The 23,662-nt window shown below is 43.6% G+C and overlaps 1 protein-coding gene across 3 annotated transcripts in view; it reads left to right on the forward strand.

The window, feature by feature from the left end:
* Positions 1-100: 100 nt before the first annotated feature.
* LOC133399688 (rapamycin-insensitive companion of mTOR-like) overlaps positions 101-23,662 on the forward strand; it is a 30,213-nt gene continuing 6,651 nt past the window's right edge. For 2 of the 3 annotated variants that reach the window (XM_061671413.1, XM_061671414.1), the window contains exons 1-31: positions 101-241; positions 367-414; positions 3,285-3,382; positions 5,389-5,453; positions 5,681-5,812; positions 5,920-5,983; positions 7,364-7,490; positions 9,276-9,445; positions 9,818-9,885; positions 10,227-10,294; positions 10,378-10,460; positions 11,182-11,269; positions 11,423-11,513; positions 11,597-11,663; positions 12,111-12,191; positions 12,321-12,421; positions 12,516-12,681; positions 12,951-13,052; positions 13,168-13,214; positions 13,309-13,444; positions 13,580-13,779; positions 13,880-14,006; positions 14,349-14,513; positions 18,457-18,533; positions 20,244-20,322; positions 20,446-20,555; positions 20,639-20,726; positions 20,817-20,909; positions 21,212-21,318; positions 21,639-21,868; positions 21,950-23,039. In XM_061671413.1, the coding sequence (XP_061527397.1) occupies positions 193-241; positions 367-414; positions 3,285-3,382; positions 5,389-5,453; positions 5,681-5,812; positions 5,920-5,983; positions 7,364-7,490; positions 9,276-9,445; positions 9,818-9,885; positions 10,227-10,294; positions 10,378-10,460; positions 11,182-11,269; positions 11,423-11,513; positions 11,597-11,663; positions 12,111-12,191; positions 12,321-12,421; positions 12,516-12,681; positions 12,951-13,052; positions 13,168-13,214; positions 13,309-13,444; positions 13,580-13,779; positions 13,880-14,006; positions 14,349-14,513; positions 18,457-18,533; positions 20,244-20,322; positions 20,446-20,555; positions 20,639-20,726; positions 20,817-20,909; positions 21,212-21,318; positions 21,639-21,868; positions 21,950-23,039 (4,217 nt within the window). In that variant the 5' untranslated portion in view covers positions 101-192. Of the gene's footprint in view, positions 242-366; positions 415-3,284; positions 3,383-5,388; positions 5,454-5,680; positions 5,813-5,919; positions 5,984-7,363; positions 7,491-9,275; positions 9,446-9,817; positions 9,886-10,226; positions 10,295-10,377; positions 10,461-11,181; positions 11,270-11,422; positions 11,514-11,596; positions 11,664-12,110; positions 12,192-12,320; positions 12,422-12,515; positions 12,682-12,950; positions 13,053-13,167; positions 13,215-13,308; positions 13,445-13,579; positions 13,780-13,879; positions 14,007-14,348; positions 14,514-18,456; positions 18,534-20,243; positions 20,323-20,445; positions 20,556-20,638; positions 20,727-20,816; positions 20,910-21,211; positions 21,319-21,638; positions 21,869-21,949; positions 23,040-23,558; positions 23,640-23,662 lie in introns of all 3 variants that reach the window. The other variant, XM_061671415.1, reaches the window with a different exon arrangement.

Here is a 23,662-nt window from a genome sequence, read left to right on the forward strand (position 1 = left end):
CGCAACCATAAACTGGCACTAGGTCAGATTCGCTTTTGCCGTTTCCGTGATGTTTCAATTGGAAACAAGCCGGGTCTTCTGATCTCAAGTCTGTGATATGTTGTTCTGTCGTGACAACCACCAACGGGGGCGGTTGTTTGTTTTCTCGCGAGAAACCACGAAGTTTCCGGTGTTGTGGATGTTCTTGGAAACATGGCGGCCAGCTTCCGCGGCCGTCCTATCCGGAGTCTTCGGATGCGAGGTAAGCATGAAAAACACGACTCAAGGCTGTGTTCGTTGTTGGTGTTTTGCGAATGTAGAGTTTCCGAGGCAGCTGAGGATCTGGGCGTCTCCACCCTCAATGTTCGCTGTGTGCGTTTTTGACAGGTCGGAATGACAGCGGGGAAGAGAACGTACCGCTGGATCTAACCAGAGGTGAGCAAAGGCTGCTTCACATCACACTGAAAGCGATTATTGTTCAGTATGGATGGCTCCATTTATTTGTAAACACGAAAGGCGCAGGCCAGCAGATGGCACTTGGTATTTCCTTGTTGATGCCACTTGCTTTGTGTTTCGGTCTTTTTAGGGTAATATCATTTCAAGTCACATCTTAATACCAGACGTTCGCGAGCTAACTAACTAGCTGAGTTCGCGGCAGCTAGCTGCCACAGCTAACCACCCATGACGACACTCTGTTGTTTGGATTGGCGAGTGGGCAGGACAGCCTGTTATTAGACTAAACAGTCAGAATTGTTGCCGCCATGTGAAATCGGGCTTGAAGCTTGACAGTTTTGTAGCCTGCAAACATCACATAGCGTGCAGGGACGATCTGTTGCTGCGCTCTGACCGAGATCATGCACAGGCTCTTTGGATGGATTCCCATCGTTGCTGCATTCACTCTGGTCGGTCACACTGTACAGAGGATCGCGGTTGTATTCTAATTTTGAATTAGCGAGCTTGCAATGCCATTGAAGCTTTTTTATTTTTCTGGGTGTCGCCAGAAAAGTCTCAATTATTTGAGACTTTTGTTTACACATGTTTACACATTTTAGTGAGTGTTTTAAATTTGGCACTGAATTATTGATATTGTCATATTAATTGATTATCATAAACAAGACAAATGGTCTGTTGCACTATGTATGACCTCTCTAATGGCGTTTAATAACTTATTTAAATCGTTCCTTTACATCAATGTTTTTTTAGAACTAGAATTGGGTGCACTTGTGTCAATTAATTATTTTCTTTCACATACAGTCTCAAATATGTACAGTACATACAATCACCTAATCTTTTTGACATTTCTAAAATGTGTTTTAACTTGCCAAGGCCCATTAACTTTTTGTTAGTGATCATGAATGGTTCATCCAGCTGGAGTGAAATTTGATTCATTTAAGGCCTTCTCTTTTCAAATATGATATTTTATAACATTACTCACAGAGGAGATTGCCATTGTTTGGCATAGTTGTTCTTGTGTGGGTTTTCTCTGGGTACTCTCGTCCTACTGCCCGAGAGGATATTTATTATTTTAATGTAGGGATACCAGTATGAGGTATCCATGTACATTATTGTTATTTTGTAAAAATTCTCAGATACTGGATGCGCTGATACCACATCACCAGCCTGAATATACCTTACGACATGGGTGTCAAAGTCTTTATTTTTTTATTTTTTTTTTTGTCTCGGGCCACATTTTAATTATGATTTCCCTCAGGGGGCCGTGAGAACAGTGAAACCATATAAATGTTTAATCACTAAAACATATTATTACCATTACACAACAAATACTAAACTTGTTTTGAAATCAGAAGACAAGGATAATAGTTAGTTCAAGTGTTGTTTAAGTTACTGTAGAAGAAGGGTTTGGGTTTACAGAAAAATGCAATATCTCAACATTATTGTTTATTATTATGACAATTTGGCATTTGGGTACAGACTTTAGCAAAAATCACGGAAGTTGACGAGCATGATTTGCTTTCGCGGGCCACATAAAATGATGTGGCGGGCCGCATCTGGCCCCGGGGCCTTGAGTTTGACACCCATGCCTTACGCTTAGGATCCATGTCAGTTTTTTTTGAGTATGGAGACAAAGTACCTTAAGGCCAAGGATTACAACTGACAGCAGAGCAAAGTATTCATGCAAAATGCAAAATACTTGATAATTTGGTATTCGTGTGCTCATAACAGCTTTCGTTGATTGTTATGAGCCCAAATTGTGATCTGTGTGGCCTTTAAAGTGACATTTTGCAGAAGTAAACACATTTTCCGCTGAACTAAGAAGAAGCAGAATCACCTTTATTGTCATAAACATGCATGCAGTTGTTTGTGTGTTGTGCAGGTGAAACTGTGTTGTAGGTAACTCCATGCATTGTTGTGTCAGTTTTGCAGTATTTTGTTTTTCTACTTTATTTTTCACTCTTTAGTTAAGTAATTAATGGTGGCTTGTTGTTCAGTGCAACTGCCAAACATGTTTCCATTAACAGTCACCTAATGCTAGTGTGAGCTGTGTTAAGGTACACCTTGTCAATGAAAGGGAATTTCTTTATTTCCTTCTGTACAGTATTATACATTGGAATACAAGGCGGATTACCATTCGTATTGGAATGCTTTAGTTAGGAGAACACTATACGATCACAGTTGGGATAATTCATTCTGGTTTTGTAAAATGGGATTTATTCTGTTTAATGTTGTGATGACAAGTCGTAATGACTTGTTCAAAAAAGTTCATGTTTTTGTACAATGTTAGATGAAAATGAAACATTTTCATCACAATTGCAAGACGTAATAACATGAAGTATAGTATATGTCCTCGAATACGCTAATTTAAGTACTCCGAAAGAAGTGGGATTGGTGCATCTCTAGTTTAATGGAAAACTTACTCGGAGGAGTGAATGTGAGTATGAATAGTTTCTGATTCTGTGTCAACCTTGTGATTGACTGCTGATGAGATGGGAACATGTTGTACCCCAAGTCAGCTGGAAAAGGTTGTAGCTCTGTGACCCTGAACAAGATAAGCAGTTTAGAAAGGACAACACATTTTGTCTCTCTTACTGTAGAATATTTTTTTGACATATACAGTAACTAAACAACTACCAGTAGCTAATCAACATTACACTAAGAATGAAGTCGTTAACTGAACTGAAAACAAAAACACTTCGCCTATCAAGTTTACATTTTCCTGTCTAGACTTTGTGTTTACTGTACACCTAATATTAGTTTGACCAGATAAACCAACTTCCTTCCTGCAATGTATTTAACGCTATATGTATCATAGTTAATTGTATTTTTCTTTCTTTTCTTTCCTGCAGAACCCCCAGAAAACTTCAGGGAAATTCTTCAAAATGTGGCCAAACCACATGGAGTCAGTAACATGCGAAAACTTGGCCACCTGAACAACTTTGTCAAGGTAATATTGTTAAATTGTACAGTTTTCACCATTTCTATGAGCAGTGTTCACACCACAGGGAATGTGCTGTTATTAAAAACCACTGACCAACCAGCCAGCCACGGTTAGACTGTGGGCATCTGCAAAGATCCTGTACTTCCACTTAGCCAGTTATTACAGCTAACTAGCAACATTGTAATCCTTTGGTATTGTTTGAAAACATCTTTACGTCTACAAATAGAGCAAGTCATGTACCACGATGCATTTTATTGTGAAATAGTGTAGACCTACTGGTTGATCCTTTTTTTTTTAGTTTGTTTTTAGTTGTTGGATGTCTAATCGGAAGAAGTTAGTTTAGCTCACTTCTTAAAATGGAGGCTTAGCGATGCACCGACTTATTGATAATCGTTCTTGGTGTAGCTCCGTTTTTTATTGTTTTAATATTTCAGTTTCTTATCAAAGATATACTCAAGCATTTCTGTTACTCTTAAGATAAACACATTAGCAGTAATAGGAGGGCCAAGTTAAAGAAGACCGTGTGGAATGTCTTGTTGAATTGCTAGAACAGACCAATTGATCAATCCATGAAAATATTTGCTTTAAAAAATTTTCTGATATGTGTTGATTGAGTGAGTCGCTTCTTTTAAAGGCTCAATGGGTGTCAGTTGAAGGCATATTGTGACTGATGTCTCACAGTGACACCGTAATGGGTTGAAGTCCAAGTGAGAGTCTGACTTGTGTGACTGCGATTCATAGACCTACCGGTAATTTATTCTCCTATTTACTACAAGATGGGGACATCCTCAATATCCGTGCAAGTGTTTCTGTTGCTTCTGATTCCTTAAAAGGGTTGGAGGATGGTGAGGGTGACCAAATCCCCCAGGAGAATATCTTTTGCGGTCTCTTCTCCCCTCCTCCCGCTTGCTTAGGCTCTGAGATCAGAGCTACTTCAAAACAAACTCCTCCTCATCACTTCTCAATGCCTCATCTGATGCCGCTACATCTTTCTTCCTGTTTCTCTTGTAGACTGTGGTGCTCCTTCTGCTTTATGAGATTCGTGCTGAGATCCAAAGAGCAATGTCACTATCTGTCTTACTCACTCACCACCTACCTTGTTAGTTAGTGCTACCCCATGACGGAGACCTGACATTGCTGGATGCCTCGTGGTCCAGTATGCCTGGTTGCCTTCTTTATCTAATGCAGGCAGTAAATTAGAATTTATAGTTGTTGAACTGATGAAAGTGGCAAATTATGACTGTTAGGCCTGCGGAACACCGAGCGACGTGGCCGAAATTTATAATCGCCCATTTCCTCTGTTTGATATGCCGTTTCTTCCTTGACAATTGTGCCATGTTTTTTGGTTCAATAAAAAAAACAAAAAACACACAGTACACTATATTGTATGTGAAGCCTTAAAACCTGATACAGGGTTGCGGTGCTCCATGTGTTGGTGTACGGTGAAGTCGGCTCCCGCAATTTTTCCGCGGTGGTCCAGTTCAGCCGTGTCAGCTGCCTTGCTCACTCAGTGTGCAGCAGAACGTAGGCGTGCCTTGGAACAGGAGGCGTATCAGTTCTGGGCACATAATTTAAAAAATGTGAATGGATGAAATGATAACATTTGGTGTGAACTTGAAGCAACATTATGGCTCAAGGACAGATTCAGAAAATAGCTGTCGCTCCATATTAGGATTTCTTTTGGTTTAGCCAAAGCTCTGCACTATCCTGAGTGGGATCTTAGTTCTGCCAGGTTTCATATTTCCAATTAACGAAGTACATTTGAAACACAGTGGTATACACTAACATTACTATTGCGACATGTTGCCTCTTCACCTATGTAATTAGAAATTTCAGTCATCAACAGTGAAAGCAAATTGTTGCAAAGAAATGCTACTACCTTGGAAAAGGTGTTTAGGTCAGTCTGTTTAGTGTTCATTACTTTCTTGTGGAATGCACTTAAGCAGTGAATTTGGCTTGTGAATGCCAAATGGATAGTGGTACCATGGTATTAACAAACTTTTGTGTTGTAGCTGCTATGCAGTGTTGGGCATCATGAGGAAATCTTTGGGTTTACATACGAAGAAATCATTGTTTGGTAAGTGCTGTTTCTGTATATTCAATGAATGAGAATTGCTGTATCAAAGACATCACACAGATACTCTAAATTACGGTACTACATTGGATGGATTAATTTAGAATTGTGATGAAATTGTACATTTTTCAGTACTTAATGAAACATTTGAAATTGTTAAATTGTATGAATTTGTTTTTCTACTGTTTATCTCCCGTTTTGAACTAATTTGAATGCATTGTAACCCTTAGTCTGCGACTAGCATTACTGAACGAGGCAAAGGAAGTGCGTGCTGCTGGGTTGCGGGCACTCCGCTACCTCATTCGCGACACCATTGTGCTTCAGAAAGTCCTCCAACTACAGGTGGACTATTTGATAGCCAGGTAAAACTGCTGGGGAAAAAAAAAAAAAAAAAAAAACATGATGCTCTTCTACCATAAATGTTTTCTCCTACTGTTTGTCTGTGCTGAAAGATATCATGTTCATTTAGGTGCATTGACATCCAGCAAAGCAACGAAGGGGAAAGGACTCAGGCTCTGAGACTAGTCCGAAAGGTAGATACACTTTTCTTCTTATCTTATTAATCATGTTGTTGGATGAATGTGCCTCTTGCAGCCACTATAAATTCCTCTGCCATATTACTATTACAAAGATCATTGGGTTCGCAGCAAAGTCAGTCAGTGTGTGGATGGTCTGCGCAACTCTGCAGTCAAGGCTATTTATAGCTTTTTCAGTCCTGTACTGTAAACCTTGTCCACACAATACACACTTGCACACAAACACACAGAGGGAGGCTCTGTTCTTAAGAAAGAGTTATCGACCCAAGGCGACGACTTTGGTTCATGGTGTACAATCCCCTCCAAAAGTATTAGAACAGTGAGGCCAATTCCTTTATATTTGCTAGAGATTGAAACCATTTGGGTTGCATCAAAAGATGAATATGAAACGAGACAATGACTGAAAGGCAAAAAAAAGCATCAGTAGTGAATACAAAAGTTCAGAGATGTCAGTGGGTCACAGCCTTAAAGGGCAACTAAAGCCCCTTTTTTTTTTTCAAGAATATGTATATGGCCACACCAGTCTAAACACGATATGCTGATTAATATTGAATTCGGGGAATAAGAATAAAAGAGATTAGGTCATCAATTTTCATCAATATCAGGGAGCCGCCACTTTGGGCAATACCCCCCTCTGCTGTCGGACGAAATGAACATCACAACTATGTCACATGACCAAACCTGGAAAACAGTTTCGCCGAATCCCCGTGTATGTTGTGATAGACTAGCTAGCATAATTTTGCTCAAACCATCATGTTATTAAGCCTTAGTTATGTATTACCCTAAATTGTGTATTTGCTACAGATGCAGAAATGTCTCATATTAATTGTTTTGCTGTCAAACCCAAATGTTTTCAGTCTACAGCACAAATGAATAAATTGTTTCACTCTTTTAATAATTTTGGAGGGGAGTGTATACCTTGACTTCTGCCGAAAACACAAACCTAATTTTGCTATTACTGCCTTGAAATACTAGACAGCACATCAAACCACTGTTATTCTTATATACAGTTGTGCTAAAAAATATTGGCACCCCTGGGAGGCCAATAATTTTGAGCATGACTGTAGTCTATTATATTTGTTTAAAAAAGGATTCTCTCACTATTCTGGCATTTAGCAAAAACTAATTATTTTGGTAACCTAAGACAAGAATGGTTTAGTCTGATTTAATGTTAGACAATCAATAAAAAAAAGTATTATGTGTCATTTTTTTACAGTTATTGCTAAATATTTTAGCACCCCAGGGGTGCCAGTATTTTTTAGCACGACTGTCTTATATAGCTATACTATTTTGTAAAAATGTTTAAAAAGCTACCATGTACAATGATTTTGGTCCGACTTATTGGATTCACCGCCATCCTTTTCTTGTCATCTGTAGATCATCACTGTCAATGCAATGCTTTTCCCCACCTCTGTTGCAAACTCCATTATCGCTGTGGGGACCGATGGACTACAAGAGAGGGACCGAATGGTCCGTGCAGCCATCGCAATTGTCTGCGAGCTTGGTGAGAAGCTGTTCTTGTGCAACCCCAATTCCAATGAAGTTAGGACGTTATGTTAAACATAAATAAAAACAGAATACAATGATTTGCAATTCATGTTCAACCTATATTTAATTGAATATACTACAAAGACAAGTTATTTAATGTTCAAACTGATAAACTTGATTGTGTTTAGCAAATAATCATTAACTTTTATTAATTTTATAGCTGCAACACGTTCCAAAAAAGCTGTGACAGGTGGTAAAAAAGAAAAACAAAAGTTGAAGAATGGTCATCAAAAATCGGTTTGGAACATCCTACAGGTGAACAGGCTAATTGGGAACAGGTGGTTGCCATGATTGTGTATAAAAGGAGCTTCCCTGAATTGCTCAGTCATTCACAAGCAAAGATGGGGCGCAAGAAAATAGTCGAACAGTTTAAGGACAATGTTCCTCAACGTACAATTGCAAGGAATTTAGGGATTTCATCATGTACGGTCCATAATATCATCAAAAGGTTCAGAGAATCTGGGGAAATCACTGCATGTAAGAGGCAAGGCTGAAAACCAACATTGAATGCCCGTGACCTTCGATCCCTCAGACGGCATTGCATCACAAACCGACATCAATGTGTAAAGGATATCATCACATGGGCTAAGGAACACTTCAGTTAACCAATGTCAGTAAATACAGTTCGGCGCTACATCCGTAAGTGCAACTTGAAACTCTACTATGCAAAGCAAAAGCCATTTATCAACATCACCCAGAAACGCCGCCGGCTTCTCTGGGCCCGAGCTCATCTAAGATGGACCGATGCAAAGTGGAAAAGTGCTCTCTGGTCCGACGAGTCCACATTTCAAATTGTTTTTGGAAATTGTGGACGTCGTGTCATCCGGGCCAAAGAGGAAAAGAACCATCTGGACTATTATGGACGCAAAGTTCAAAAGCCAGCATCTGTGATGGTATGGGGCTCTGTTAGTGCCAATGGCATGGGTAAATTACACATCTGTGAAGGCACCATTCATGCTGAAAGGTACATACAGGTTTTGGAGTAACATATGCTGCCATCCAAGCAATGTCTTTTTCATGGACGCCCCTTCTGATTTCAGCAAGACAATGCCAAACCACATTCTGCACGTGTTACAACAGCGTGGCTTCGGAGTAAAAGAGTGCGGGTACTAGACTTGTCTGCCTGCAGTCCAGACCTGTCTCCCATTGAAAATGTGTGGCGCATTATGAAGCGTAAACTGTGACAAGGGAGACCCCGGACTGTTCAACAGCTGAAGCTGTACATCGAGCGAGAACAGGAAAGAATTCCGCCTACAAAGGTTCAACAATGAGTCTCCTCAGTTCCCAAACGTTTATTGAATGTTGTTAAAAGAAAAGGTGATGTAACACAGTGGTAAACATGACCCTGTCCCAGTTTTTTTGGAACGTGTTGCAGCCATAAAATTCTAAGTTAATGATTATTTGCTCAAAACAATCAAGTTTATTAATTTGAACATTAAATATCTTGTCTTTGTAGTGTATTCAATTAAATATAGGTTGAACATGATTTGCAAATCGTAGTATTCTGTTTATATTTATGTTTAACACAATGTCCCAACTTCATTGGAATTGGGGTTGTATTATGAACTCACCTAATCATAATATATTCAAAGGTGCCTCCTGAAAATTGTTAGCAGACAAACCTTAAATAAACCATAAATGACAGCTATTTATGTCAGAAATGTGTGTTAAATGTGCGGGCTGGCAGCGATTAAAGGACCTGTCCTATGTTTTCCCTCTTTTTCTTTGTTGTTCCCTGTAGCCCTGAAAAACCCGGAGGTGGTTGCTAAACGGGGAGGCCTAAGCACTATCTTGAAGAGTGTCATTGACTGTCAGCTGAGCCGCATCAATGAAGCTCTAATCACCACCATCCTCCATCTTCTCAACCACCCACGTACCCGTCAGTACGTGCGCATCGATGTAGAGTTAGAGGTACACGCGCGCACACACCCCCGCATGCACACGCTTTAGAGTAAGTGAATGAGCCCGGATTGTGGGTGTCATTATTAGCCGTCGAAGCTTGGCCCTTTCTTTCCTATGTTGCTTTCATTAGTTACTCCCAGTGTTTCCCTATAGCCTCATTGTTTAAACAGGCAACTTGGATAAAAGCATCCCACCACCACTGTCACACCAGCCACATGGATGTCATATGACTTGAGTCAAAGGTTAATTAAACTGCCAGAGGATTAATAGGAATTTTTGAGTGAGATTCCACAAGTCAACAATTATGAAGTTGGTCGAGTCTAAGCAAGTGTGCATGGTCTTTTACACTTGTTTTGTGTCTGTATGTGTTCTGTCCTCCAGCAAATCCTCGCGCCTTTCACAGATTTTCACTATCGTCACAATGCAGACATGGCTGAAGGGCAACTCAAGTGAGTGAGCGTGTGATTGGTTTGAAAAAGAAACAAAACGTTACTATTGTGACATTTGGTAACCACCGTAAACATTGAAGGCTCTGTCTAGTGTCTTTGTGATCTGGCGTGTTGACTCCGTAATGACTGACCTGAGGATGTCAGTTGCGCTTAATTATGAGAGATTATCTTTCTGAGAGAAACAAATAATTCCCAATAACTCTCGGGTTTGTATTTGTGCAAGTTTGCTCTTGAATGAAAATGAAAAGTTTTCTTTACACTCTTTGAAAAGCCCATAATAATGATGTTATGTGTGGGGAACACGTGTTCTGTTTTTAATGGGTGTGTTTTCATTTTCACAGAGAGGACAAAGAGGCGCGCTTCTTATCAAGTAGAATGGCCATAGTGGCAGCTTTCCGCTCTTGGTCTGGTAAGGCCTTAGTGGGAGTTAAAATTCAGTTTGTCTGTTTTAAACTTGTTGTTTATAAATTCATTTGTCTTTTTTCGCAATAGGGATTATCAACCTATGCAAGGTTGGAAATTCTGGAATCCAATCTTTAATTGGTTTACTTTGCATACCAAATATGCAAGTTAGGGTGAGTGTTATTATCGCAAACATTACGATTTGTTGAAAATGAAATGGGGAAAAAAACGAGCGCAAAAGATTTTAGTGCAATGGCTGACATTCCTGTATAGTGTACACAGTGAGGTTTTATGCTGGAAGGCAACTATTACATTTGGAGACCAAGGAAGATTAGCAAATATTTGCTTATGGAAATTGATACACCATTTCCTGTCTCATTGACTGAAATGAACTTTACATTCTTTGGCTGTCTCTAGTCTCTGGAGCAATTCATTAAACAGTGTAACGTTGCTGTGCATATTTTAAGCATTAACATGATGATGGCTAAGCTGTCAACCATGTTGGACAGTCCTACCCATCCCCTCCAGTACACATTGACAGCGCTGCACAGCTCCTTCAGCAACACTGGAAGATTTTTATTTTCAGGTTTTTATTTTGTTCAGTGTGCTTCTTGCGTGAATGTGTTTTCTGATGAAAATTCAACAATAAGAAGCACTGCGTCAACTCTGCCTTCTGCACTGTGTACATGCGAATGTATGTTATGTTAATGTGCTTGAGAATATATAATGGGTACATATCCTGTTGTCCTCCTTGCATGCATGTTCTTTATTTACCTTATCCGTTATTGCTACCCAAACGATGCAAGTTTCCCCATCGGGACTAATAAAGGTTACCTTATTTGTCTTACCGTTTTAAATGTTTTTCTTAAATCTATATCAACGTTTTCTTTACAGAAAGGCTTGTTGGAGGTGTTATATGAGATCTTCAGACTCCCTGTGCCCATCATGACCCAAGACTTCACTGAGGCTCTTTTAAGTGGTGGTAACTAATAACTTTTATCTTCCTTAGAGGTTTTACACTTACTTTTTGTAGGGGGTGAGGAGGGGTGTGGGGAGACAAGGCTTTCCCCCCCTAAAGATAAAATAAATCCATATTCTGCTCATAGTACCATTAACTATGTGTTATTGTTATCAGACCCAGCTAGGTTCCAGGACACATGGAGACTCTCTGATGGGTTTGTTGCTGCTGAGGCCAAAGTTATCCTTCCACATAGGGCGCGCTCACGGTGAGGAATGATATAAGACCGCAGAAATATAAAAAGCTGACATGTTACTCATCAAGTTTGTTTTTCTCTATTTGGTTGAGCAGACCTGATTTGATGGATAATTACTTAGCATTTGTGCTCTCTGCCTTCATCACCAGTGGGCTGCTTGAGGTGAGTGTCTTGGGAGTAGTATGAATGTGTCCCTCCAAGGAACAATTGACTTGTAGTGTTCTGCTGGCCCACCCTTTTTTTTTTTATGCACAGAAGACAGAAATTGATCATGATCAATTTTGTTTTTAACAGCGCTGGAGATCTTTCTTCAATGTTGCTAAAGTTATAACTTTTTTTCTCAGATTCAATGCCATTCAAAAGACAGTTAGCCATTTTAGTTGAGCTGGCCTTATTAGTCAATCCTTATTTTTTGTTTGTTGTTACATACATTAGCATCAGAAATTGCAGGATGCCGGATGGAATACATTGTAGTGATGCACAACCATGCCGTTCTAGACTGTGGTCAAACTCATTCATGCTTTTAGTTTATTTTTATTCTGGGTATTGGGGTCAAATATTACATTGTCAAATATTTATCATTACCATTATCGCTTAATCTCTTTTCAGGGTCTTGTAGAAGTGGTGACGAGCAACGATGATCAGCTTGCTGTCAGGGCTACCATCATCTTGGGCGAGCTTTTACATATGGTAAAGCAGTGTCTGTGACTCATTCTAAAGCTAATAAAAGCTGTTTAAGAATGTCCTTTCTATAATAAACACTATTGCATAGCATATTTGATCAAGGCTTTTCCCTCTACCTGTGTCTCCCGTGTTTAGGCAAACACCATCCTTCCCCATACCCACAGTCACCACCTGCACTGCCTTCCCACTCTTATCAACATGGCAGCCTCCTTTGACATCCCACAGGAAAAACGACTGTGAGTGCATTCACACTTTGATTCTCTCTTGTAACAGTGAGCTCATCTCAAACCATGATCCTAATATATAGATTGATGTTCAATTTTGTTTCAGTCGGGCAAGTGCAGCTGTCAACAATCTGAAGCGTTTCCATGAGAGAAAGAAGAAAGGTTTTAAACCGCACAGCCTCTATCTGGACCACATCATCCGCAAGTCTGTGTCCTCACATAGCCGCAGAGAGTCACACTCACGGGTCCAAAGGGACATCTATGTCATTAAGGTAACCTGTTCATAGATGTTCTAGGTCTGCACATGTTCCTCTTTAAAAATGATCAGATTACCTTTAGGGAGTTCTAATAAACAGCACTAATAGTTTATTGAAGATTAAGGCCAAAACCTCCGCATTGTTGCAACCATCTGTTCAGCTGTTTTATTTTTAAGCGGTTAAGAGAATGGATGGATAGCTAAATAAAGCTTATGATAAGCTTTTTACAATTTCGCATGAAGGACAGACCAACATTAAAGTGTTGTCTTTAATTCTGTGTTCAGGATACAGAGGAAGCGTTGATGATGAACTTGAAAGACAGTCACATTCTCAACCATAAGCAAAACCTAGAGTGGAACTGGTTGCTCATTGGCACTATCCTTAAGGTCAGGCACCTATCATGTTGCAACACCATCGTTCTTGCTTTTTCAACACACACACACACACACGCTTGCCTTTTGGGGTCTTTATAGTATTGAAATCACCTTCTTTTCGTCCTAGTGGCCAAATGTAAATCTCAGGAACAACAAAGATGAACAGATGCACAAGTGAGACTGACAAACTCTAGAACAGCATGTCCTTGATATATATGTCTGCGTGGTTCTGATTATTGCACTTTTTTTTTTTTTGCATGTGATGCAGGTTTGTTCGGAGGCTGCTGTACTTCTACAAGCCCAGCAGTAAATTGTACGCAGGGCTGGCTTTAGACCACGTGAAGGCGAGACAACTCACTGTGGTTGGCTGTCAGTTTGTTGAGTTCCTCATGGATTCGGATGAGGTGAGAAAAAATTTGGAGACTCATTATTTTCTCATTATGAATCTAGAAACTCATTTTTTTCCATTTTATTTCATTTTTGTATTTCTCTCACTTGCTTGTCCTGTTGGGTCTTTATCTGCTCCCATTATTTACTAGGATGGCCAGGGCTACCTGGAGGACCTGGTGAGGGATATGGTATCATGGCTGTCTTCATCTGCAGGCCTCAAGCCTGAGCGCTGCCTGCAAAGTAACGGCCTGCTCACCACACTTAGCCAACACTACTTTCTCTTCTTGGGGACACTCTCTGCACACCCTCAAGGAGTCAAACTTCTGGAGAAATGTGGCCTGTTTCAGTGGTGAGTGTACAGGAACAAACTAACAGATTTCTTGTGCATTCCCATCTACACACATTTACACAATTCAGTTGAACATTTGATCTGTGGTTCGTTTCTGCAGCCTGCTGAATCTGTGCTCTGTGAAGAACCAGGACGCTGTGCTGAAGCTTGCTGTAGCCACATTGGACTACAGCAGGGATGGTCTGGCAAGAGTGATCCTCTCCAAGATCCTCACTGCTGCTACTGATGTAGGGCAACAACAGAAACACACAAATATATCTTATCAGGTTGTGATTAGGAAGCTCAATTAGACACATTCAAATTATTATTTGTTGAATTGTGACTGAAAGTGCTACGGTGCAACATTAAAAGAGGTAATACTTAGAAATTAGGTACATCTAAAAGAAACTAAGCAACATTAAACGCAACAATACTAAACAAAACGATGTGTACACAAAAGAAACATTCTAGCCAAAAGCTTTTCTAAAAAGGTGTGTTTTTAAGCCTTTTTAAAAAGCATCTACAGTCACTGTTGGTAATGCTGTATTATTCTTGTCCCCCTTCTCTTCAACAATGCGTCTTGTGAGCAGACCTGCAGACTGTACGCCACCAAGCACCTCCGTGTGTTGTTGCGAGCAGGTGTGGAGTTCTTTAGCAGCTGGGGCATGGAGCTGCTGGTCACACAGCTTCACGACCATAGCAAGGCTGTGTCCATGGAGGCCCTCGACATTCTGGACGAAGCCTGTGAGGACAAGGTGATGATGGAAACACACACACTTCATACTTCACAGTCACCGGGGCCCCCCTCTGGAGCCAGACCTGGAGGTGGGGCTCAAAGACGAGCGCCTGGTGGCCGGGCCTGCACCCGTGGGGCCCGGCCGGGCGCAGCCCAAAAGGGTAACGTGGGTCCCCCTTCCCATGAGCTCACCGCCTGTGGGAGGGGCCATAGGGGTCGGGTGCAGTGTGAGCTGGCCGGTGGCGGAAAGCGGGGACCTTGGCGATCCGATCCCCGGTTACAGAAGCTGGCTCTAGGGACGTGGAATGTCACCTCTCTGGCAGGGAAGGAGCCCAAGCTGGTGTGCGAGTTCGAGAAGTTCTGACTAGATATATAGCTTGGGCTCTGGTACCAGTCCTCTCGAGAGGGGTTGGGCTCTCTTCCACTCTGGAGTTGCCCACGGTGAGAGGCCCGAGCAGGTGTGGGTATACTTATTGCCCCCCCCCCGGCTCGGCGCCTGTACGTTGGTGTTCACCCCGGTGGACGAGAGGGTAGCCTCCCTCCGCCATTCGGGTGGGAAGACGAATCCTGACTGTTGTTTGTGCCTATGCACCAAACAGAAATTCAGAGTACCCACCCTTCTTGGAGTCCTTGGAGGGGGTGGTGGAGAGCGCTCCCGCTGGGGGACTTCATGACCGCTGGGGGACTTCATGACAGTGATACCTGGAAAGGGGTGATTGGGAGGAACGGCCCTCCCGATCAGAACCCGAGCGGTGCTCTGTTATTGGACTTCTGTGCTCATCACGGATTGTCCACAACGAACACCATGTCCAAGCATAAGGGTGTCCACACGTGCACTTGGCACCAGGACACCCTAGGTCGCAGTTCGATGATCAACTTTGTGGTCGTGTCATCGGACTTGCGGCTGCATTCCTTGTACACTCGGCTGAAGAGAGGGGCGGAGCTGTCAACTGATCTCCACCTGGTGGTGAGTTAGCTCCGATGGTGGGGGAAGATGCCGGTCCGACGTGGCAGGCCCAAACGTATTGTGAGGGTCTGGTGGGAACGTCTGGCAGAATCTCCTGTCAGAAGGAGTTTCAACTCACACTTCCGACAGAACTTTGCTCACGTTCCGGGAGAGGCGAGGGACATCAAGTGTTCTGCGCCTCCTTTGCTGAGGCGGCCGACCGGAGCTGTGGATGTAAGATGGTCGATGCCTGTCGTGGCGGCAATCCCCGAACCCGTTGGTGGACACAAACGGTGAGGGATGACGTCAAGCTGAAGGAGTCCTATCGGGCCTTTTTGGCCTGTGGGACTCCTGAGGCAGCTGATGGGTACCGGCTGGCCAAGCGGAATGCAGCTTTGGTGGTCGTCGAGGCAAAAACACGGACGTGGGAGGAGTTCGGTGAGGCCATGGAAATATACTTCCGGACGGCTTTGAGGAAATTCTGGTCCGCCATCCGGCGTCTCAGGAGGGGGAAGTAGTGCCCCATCAACAATGTGTTTAGTGGGGATGGGGCGCTGCTGACCTCGAATCGGGACGTTAATAGTCGGTGGGGAGAATACTTTGAAGACCTCCTCAATGCCACTAACACGCCTTCCCATGAGGAAGAAGAGTCTGCGTTCTCTGAGGCGGGCTCTCCTATCTCTGGGGTTGAGATCACCGAGGTGTTTAAAAAGCTCCTCTGTGGCAAGGCCCCAGGGGTGGATGAGATTCGGTGGATGTTGTGGGGCTGTCCTGGTTGACACGCCTCTGGAACATCGCATGGACATCGGGGACAGTGCCTCTGAATTGGCAGACTGGGGTGCTGGTACCCCTTTTTAAGAAAGGGGACCGGAGGGTGTGTTCCAACTACAAGGGGATCACACTCCTCAGCCTCCTTGGTAAGGTCTATCCAGGGGTGCTGGAGAGGAGGGTCCGTCGGGGAGTCAAATCTCAGATTCAGGAGGAGCAGTGTGGTTTTCGTCATGGCCGTGGAACAGTGGACCAGCTCTACACCCTCGGCAGGGTACTGAGGGTGCATGAGAGTTCGCCCAACCAGTCTACATGTGTTTTGTGGACTTGGACCGTGTCACTCCGGGAGTCCAGCGGGGGTGCTTCGGGAGTATGGGTACCGAACCCCCTGATACGGGCTGTTCGGTCCCTGTACGATCGGTGTCAGAGTTTGATCCGCATATCCGTCAGTAAGTCGGACTCTTTTCCGGTGAGGGTTGGACTCCGCCAAGGCTGCCCTTTGTGACCGATTCTGTTCATAACTTTTATGGACAGAATTTCTAGGCGCAGCCTAGGCGTAGAGGGGGTCCGCTATGGTGGCCTCAGTATTGCATCTCTGCTTTTTGCAGAGGTTGTGGTTCTGTTGGCTTCACCAAGCCGTGATCTCCAACTCTCACTGGAGCGGTTCGCAGTCGAGTGTGAAGCGGCTGGGATGAGAATCAGCACCTCCAAATTTGAGACCGTGGTCCTCAGTCGGAAAAGGGTGGCGTGTCCTCTCTAGGTCGGGGATGAGATCCTGCCCCAAGTGGAGTAGTTCAAGTATCTTGGGGTCTTGTTCACGAGTGAGGGAAGAATGGAACGGGAGATCGACAGGCGGATCGGTGCAGTGATGCGGACTTTGTATCGGTCCGTTGTGGTGAAGAAGGAGCTAAGCCGAAAGGCGAAGCTCTCAATTTACCGGTCGATCTACGTTCCTACCCTCACCTATGGTCACGAGGTGTGGGTCGTGACCGAAAGAAGGAGATCCCGGATACAAGCGGCCGAAATGAGTTACCTCCGCAGGGTGTTCGGGCCCTCCCTTAGAGATAGCGGTCATCCGGGAGGAGCTCAGAGTAGAGCCGCTGCTCCTCCACATTGAGAGGAGCCAGATGAGGTGGCTGGGGCATCTGATTCTGATGCCTCCCGGACGCCTCCCCGGTGAGGTGTTCCGGGCACGTCCCACCGGGAGGAGACCCCGGGGACGACCCGGGACACGCTGGAGAGACTACGTCCTTCGGCTGGTCCGGGAACGCCTCTGGATCCCCCCGGAAGAGGTGAATGAAGTGGCTGGGGGGAGGGAAGTCTGGGCGTCCCTGCTAAAGCTGCTGCCCCTGCGACCTCGGATAAGCGGTAGAAAATGGATGGATGTCTCTCTCAGCACGTAGGCCTAGTGAGGAAAAGCGCTACAGAAAATGTATGGATTGATGGATTTATTCTTTTTTATTATCATTGTTTATACTTATTTTAAGTTGAGACATTGTTTTTCCTGAAAAATTAAACATTTTGATTGTAATTTTACTAGGTTAGAGGGAATTACAAATACAGTGGTATCTTAATTTTAAGAGTTTAATTCGTTCTGTGACCAAACTGGTAACTGAATTGACTTGTCAAGTCAATCTCCCTCACTGAGATGAATTAAAATGTCCATCCATCCAGTCCAGCCCATAACACAGCCATTTTTGGTTGCATGTGTTTAATAAATAAAATCTGCACTTTAGGGTAACATAGTGAAATAAAAACCGAATATAAATAAATGCACTGATTTTATAAAGTGTAATTACCTAAACGGAACACAAGTATTTGTGTGTTGACGTGTGGCTTTAAGGGGCGTGACCGAGTGATTGAAGTCAGGAGCTTTGATTCCAGCTCAGGATGGCCGTTTGTCACGTGGTTAGTTATCTCAGCATCTTGTCCTTGACAGTTTTTACATTTTGTATTTGGGTGTTTGACTGTTTGTCCAGTTCAATAAATTGCTCTGTTTTTCTTCCCCCCCACTTCACTTGAGCGTATCCCAAGCTCACTCGTAATTCATCTTTCGGCTCGAAACGCAAAGCAAAAAAATCGACCAAGTGATAGCTAGTACCTCGAAAAACTAAACTAACTAGACTGGGGCACTCGTATTTGAAGGTACCACTGTACTATAATGGTAGTAGAAGAAAGTTGATATATCTAACCCCAGAGATTTTTGCCAATTCTGTTGTCTGATGAGATATTTTTTAACATTTGCCAGGCCAACCTTCATGCCCTCATCCAGCTGAAACCAGCTTTGTCCCACCTGGGAGACAAAGGCCTCCTACTGCTCCTCAGGTAATTTGTGCTAGATGCTCCATTGAGTTATACACAGTGGATACGGAAAGTTTTCAGACCACCTTAAATTTTTCACTCTTTGTTTTATTGTAGCCATTTGTTAAACTCATTTAAGTTCATTTTCCCTCATTAATGTACACACAGCATCCCATATTGACAGGAAAAAGATGTAATTGTTGAAATTTTTGCTGATATATTAAAAAACATAAACTGAAATATCACACAGCCATAAGTATTCAGTCCCTTTGCTGTGACACTCATATATTTAACTCGGGTGCTGTCCATTTCTCCTGATCATCCTTAAAATGGTTCTACACCTTCATTGGAGTCCAGCTGTTTGATTATCCTGATTGGACTTGATTAGGAAAGCCACACACCTGTCTATATACGACCTTACAGCTCACAGTGCATGTCAGAGCAAATGAGAATCATGAGGTCAAAGGAACTGCCTGAAGATCTCAGAGACTGGATTGTGGCAGGGCACAGATCTGGCCACGGTTACAAAAACATTTCTGCTGCACTTAAGGGTCCTAAGAGCACAGTGGGCTCCATAATCCTGAAATGGAAGACATTAGGGACGACCAGAACCCATCCTAGAGCTGGCCGTCCAGCCAAACTGAGTAACCTTGATGAGAGAGGTAAAGAAGAACCCAAAGATCACTGTGGCTGAGCTCCAGAGATGCAGTCGGGAGATGGGAGAAAGTTCTAGAAAGTCAACCATCACTACATCCCTCCACCAGTCGGGGCTTTATGGCAGAGTAGCTCGACGGAAGCCTCTCCTCAGTGCAAGACACATGAAAGCCTGCATGGAGTTTGCTAAAAAAAACACCTGAAGGACTCCAAGATGGTGAGAAATAAGATCCTCTGGACTGATGAGACCAAGGTAGAAATTGTTGGCTTTAATTCTAGGTGGCATACGTGAAGAAAACCAGGCACTGCTCATCACCTGTCCAATACAGTCCCAACAGTGAAGCATGGTGGTGGGAGCAACATGCTGTGGGGGTGTTTTTCAGCTACTGGGACAGGGAGACTGGTTGCAATCGAAGAAAAGATGAATGCGGCCAAGTACCAGGCATATTCTGGACGAAAACCTTGTCCAGAGTGCTCAGAACCTCTGACTGGGCCGAAAGTTCACCTTCAAAAAAGACAATGACCCTAAGCACACAGCTAAAATACCGAAAGAGTGGCTTCAGAACAACTCAGTGACTGTTTTTGAATGGCCCAGACAGAGCCCTGACTTAAACCCAATTGACCATCTCTGGAGAGACCTGAAAATGACTGTCTTCCAACTTTCACCATCCAACCTGACAGAACTGGAGAGGATCTGCAAGAGTGAATGGCAGATGATCCCCAAATCCAGGTGTGAAAAACCTGTTGCATCAATCCCGTAAAGACTATGGCTGTGTTAGCTCAAAATGGAACTTCTATTAAATACTGAGCAAAGGGTCTGAATACTTATGGCTGTGTGATATTTCAATTTTTCTTTTTTTGATAAATCTGCAGAAATTTCAACGAGTCTCTTTTTTTCTGTCAATATGGGGTGCTGTGTGTACATTAATGAGGGGGAAAAATGAACTTAAATGATTTTAACTAATGGCTGCAATATAACAAAGAGTGAAAAATTGAAGGGGGTCTGAAAACTTTCCATACCCACTGTACATCATTCATTGAGTTTAGTCACAGACATACTACATTCTGTTTCGACTGTAGGTTCCTGTCCATACCTAAAGGTTTTTCTTACCTCAATGAGAGAGGTTATGTCAGCAAACAGCTCGACAAATGGCAGAAGGTACAACACAGGGGCTTCTTAGACGGATTTATTTTCCCAGTGTACCATTTTACCAACCAGAACCTTTCATTTAAAAAAAGTGTTTAATTTCATTTCACGATGAAATTGCCTTTTAAATTGCAGGAATACAACTTAAAATATGTAGACCTGATAGAGGAGCAACTCAACGAAGCACTAACAACCTATCGCAAACCGGTTGATGGCGATAACTATGTCAGACGCAGCAACCAAAGGTAAGAAGCTGATTTTACTGCTTTACATTTTGATTACCAGCCAAAATTACTTCTGTCTTCATTTCATTGATGTTCTTCTTCAGGTTACAAAGACCAAATGTCTATCTCCCTGTGCACTTGTACGGTCAGCTAGTCCACGATAAGACAGGCTGCCATCTATTGGAGACTCAGGTAATTACGTTATAGTGTAACTTGCAACATTTTTTTCTTCTCGGTAAAGTCATGCGTATTTATTTGGAACCCTTCTCTGTCTGTCTCCAGAGTATAGTTCCTGACCTCAGCTACACGGTTCGCTCCCCGATGCTGGACACCTGGGAGGGCATCAAGCAGCTGAAGGCAGCTCTCTGGGCTCTGGTCAGCAACAGTTTATATCACTGCATGTCTTTAAGGAATGATTTATACGCTTTTGTTTTTACAAGCTTATTCATCCTAATACTGAAAGTTCTGAATACAAAATTTAAACCGTTTCTGGTGATTACACATAGAAAAAAAAGTACAAGGCCTACTTTTATTTTTCTAATCCATCATCTCTGAGGTGAAAGGGCATATCAGGCGCTGTCAATTTTGGTTTGTACCTCAATGCTTGTTTACTTAATGATAATTGCGTTAAGGTAATTACATCTCTGATGGATTGTTGTTGTTTCATTTCCATCCAGGGCAACATTGGCTCTTCAAACTGGGGCCTGAATCTCCTCCATGAGGAGAACGTCATCCCTGACATGCTTACATTAGCGCAGCACTGCGAGGTGTTGTCAGTACGAGGGTGAGGCCTTCTTTGTGCTTCTTCATTTTTCTTCTTCAGTTGGAATGCATTTATTCAAGACCTCACGTCTCTAAGCATGAGGCACTAACACGGAAAAAATGAGAAATGATTGTTTTTGATTACGTTACCCATCATTTAGTTCTGTATAGTAAAGAAACTCTACTGTTAATTCTTGAAAGTTGACCAGAATTCCGTTATGATATATTTACTTATTAACAGTAACATTGAATTAAATAAATATTACGTTGCATGGTGTATTCACTAACTCTCTGTTAGTCCTCTGCCTATTAACTAATTAAGTAATTTGTTTCTGTGCACAGTACGTGCGTTTATGTGCTGGGAGTGATCTCCAAGACGAGGCAGGGGTGTGAGATGTTGAAGCAGTACGGTTGGGATGCAGTCAGGCACAGTCGCAGGACGCTGTGGCCAGTCACTCCAGATGAGGTCGAAACCCAGTTGACCTCTGAACTGTCGTCCGTGCCAAGCACGCTGAGTCTCAACTCTGAATCCACCAGCTCCCGTCACAACAGTGAAAGCGAGTCTCAACCGAGTATGTAGGACGGCTGTATTAGTGTTCGCACTGTTCAATGTTGGAGAACATGATACTTATCTTTTCACTTTGTGCTTTCAGACATGTACATCCTGGATGATGACAAGTGTGATGTTCTGGACCAGTCAGATGAGACTCCTTTCTATATACACTCCAAACCAGTCAAGGACCGCAGCCCCTTCACTATCCTGGCCTCCACACGCTTTGTTCGGGCACGCTTCCTCAACTCCCTGTCCCTGCCCAGCAAGAAGCTGCGCTCCACAAGTGACCACAAGACCCCAATGGGGTCCCGCACGCCGACTGAGTTTAAGATGAGGCGGAACCGGACAGTGACAGAGCCTTCTGTCTACAGCCCGAACCAGGGTGATGTCTTCACCACTGTGTTAAATGGTAGGGGAATGCCGAAGAGTCCCACGGTCAGCCTGGAGACGTCATTTGTCGGGACCAGAGGGGGATCTGAGGAGCATCTCGTAGATGGAAAGCTGGCCCGGGGAGGAGGCTCAGGTCTGGCACTCAGTGGTCTGGGAGGGCACGCGGAGCAGCCATGTCGAGAACGGGAGCAGAGCAGCCGAGAGCGTCTGGCAGGAGGAGATGGAGGTTCCTCATCTAGCGGGGGTAACGTGGGAGGGGTGGGGAGCGCGGGAGGTACCCAGTTCAAGAGCCGCAGTCAGAGCTTTAACACAGACACCACGACCAGCGGCATCAGTTCCATGAGCTCCAGCCCATCAAGGGAAACCGTCGGAAACCCTGAGCATTCCGAACCCGAACCGGACTCTTCTGACTGCGTTAGCCTCAACACGGTTGTCTCAGCGAAGACTGTCAAAACGCTGTCCCCTCTCACCCCCCAGGCGCAGACAAACCACGTATCTGCATCCAAGTCCTCCACCGTCTCTCTGGTACCACCCGGCTCCTCGCACACACTCCCCCGTCGAGCTCAATCTCTCAAGTCCCCCTCAGTGACCACCATCAAGAGCCTGGCTGACTGCAGCTTCATGTACACTAGCCCGAGAGACGCGCTGGGCTATGCCACGTTGAAGCGGCTGCAGCAACAAAGGATCCACCCGTCTCTGTCCCACAGCGAAGCGCTGGCTTCACCTGCAAAAGATGTGCTATTCACAGACACCATCACTATGAAGACTGGCAGCTTGGACTCTCGACTTACACCCCGCAGGTAAGGCCTGGCTATGGAAACTATGGAGCAAAAGTGCCCTTAATTCTTGTTTATTTCTCTTTATTAATGATTCGTCAGTGTCCTCATTTTCGCTGTTTTCTATGAATAGAAAAAGCTAGGAGCAAAGCATACGATGTCATGCTTCACAATTGAAGTGCTATGGACCAAAGAATTAAGTCACACCTCTGAATCAGTAAAGGACCTTTGGGACGAGCTAGAACAGATATTGTGAGCCAGGCCCTCTCGTCCAACATCAATCAGCGAGCTCTGACCTCACAAATGGTCTCTGGATAAATAGACAAACAAGATGCGTGGAAGCTGTTTAGGGGGGGGGGGGGGGACGAGCAGCCTCATATTTCCTTCCATTTTCCCTTTTTTCAGCAATATAGTGATGCCCACATTTCCTTATACTGTTTACATGCAGGATCTACCTTTAAGGGGAGGGTCTGGGTTTCTGTCTACATCAGCAGTCACAGGTTTGTTGTTTTTGTTTCGTGCACATTCTGCTGTGTTTGTCAGGTTATTAGATAGGAGAAGTACCTGCCCAGAGTCCGACATCTTAAGTCCATACCGCAGACTCTCAAGAACCCTGGTGCCACGGTGGGTGGACCTTGCCAGTGTCC

The sequence above is a fragment of the Phycodurus eques genome, chromosome 3, assembly GCF_024500275.1.
Source record: "Phycodurus eques isolate BA_2022a chromosome 3, UOR_Pequ_1.1, whole genome shotgun sequence".
Taxonomy (NCBI): domain Eukaryota; kingdom Metazoa; phylum Chordata; class Actinopteri; order Syngnathiformes; family Syngnathidae; genus Phycodurus; species Phycodurus eques.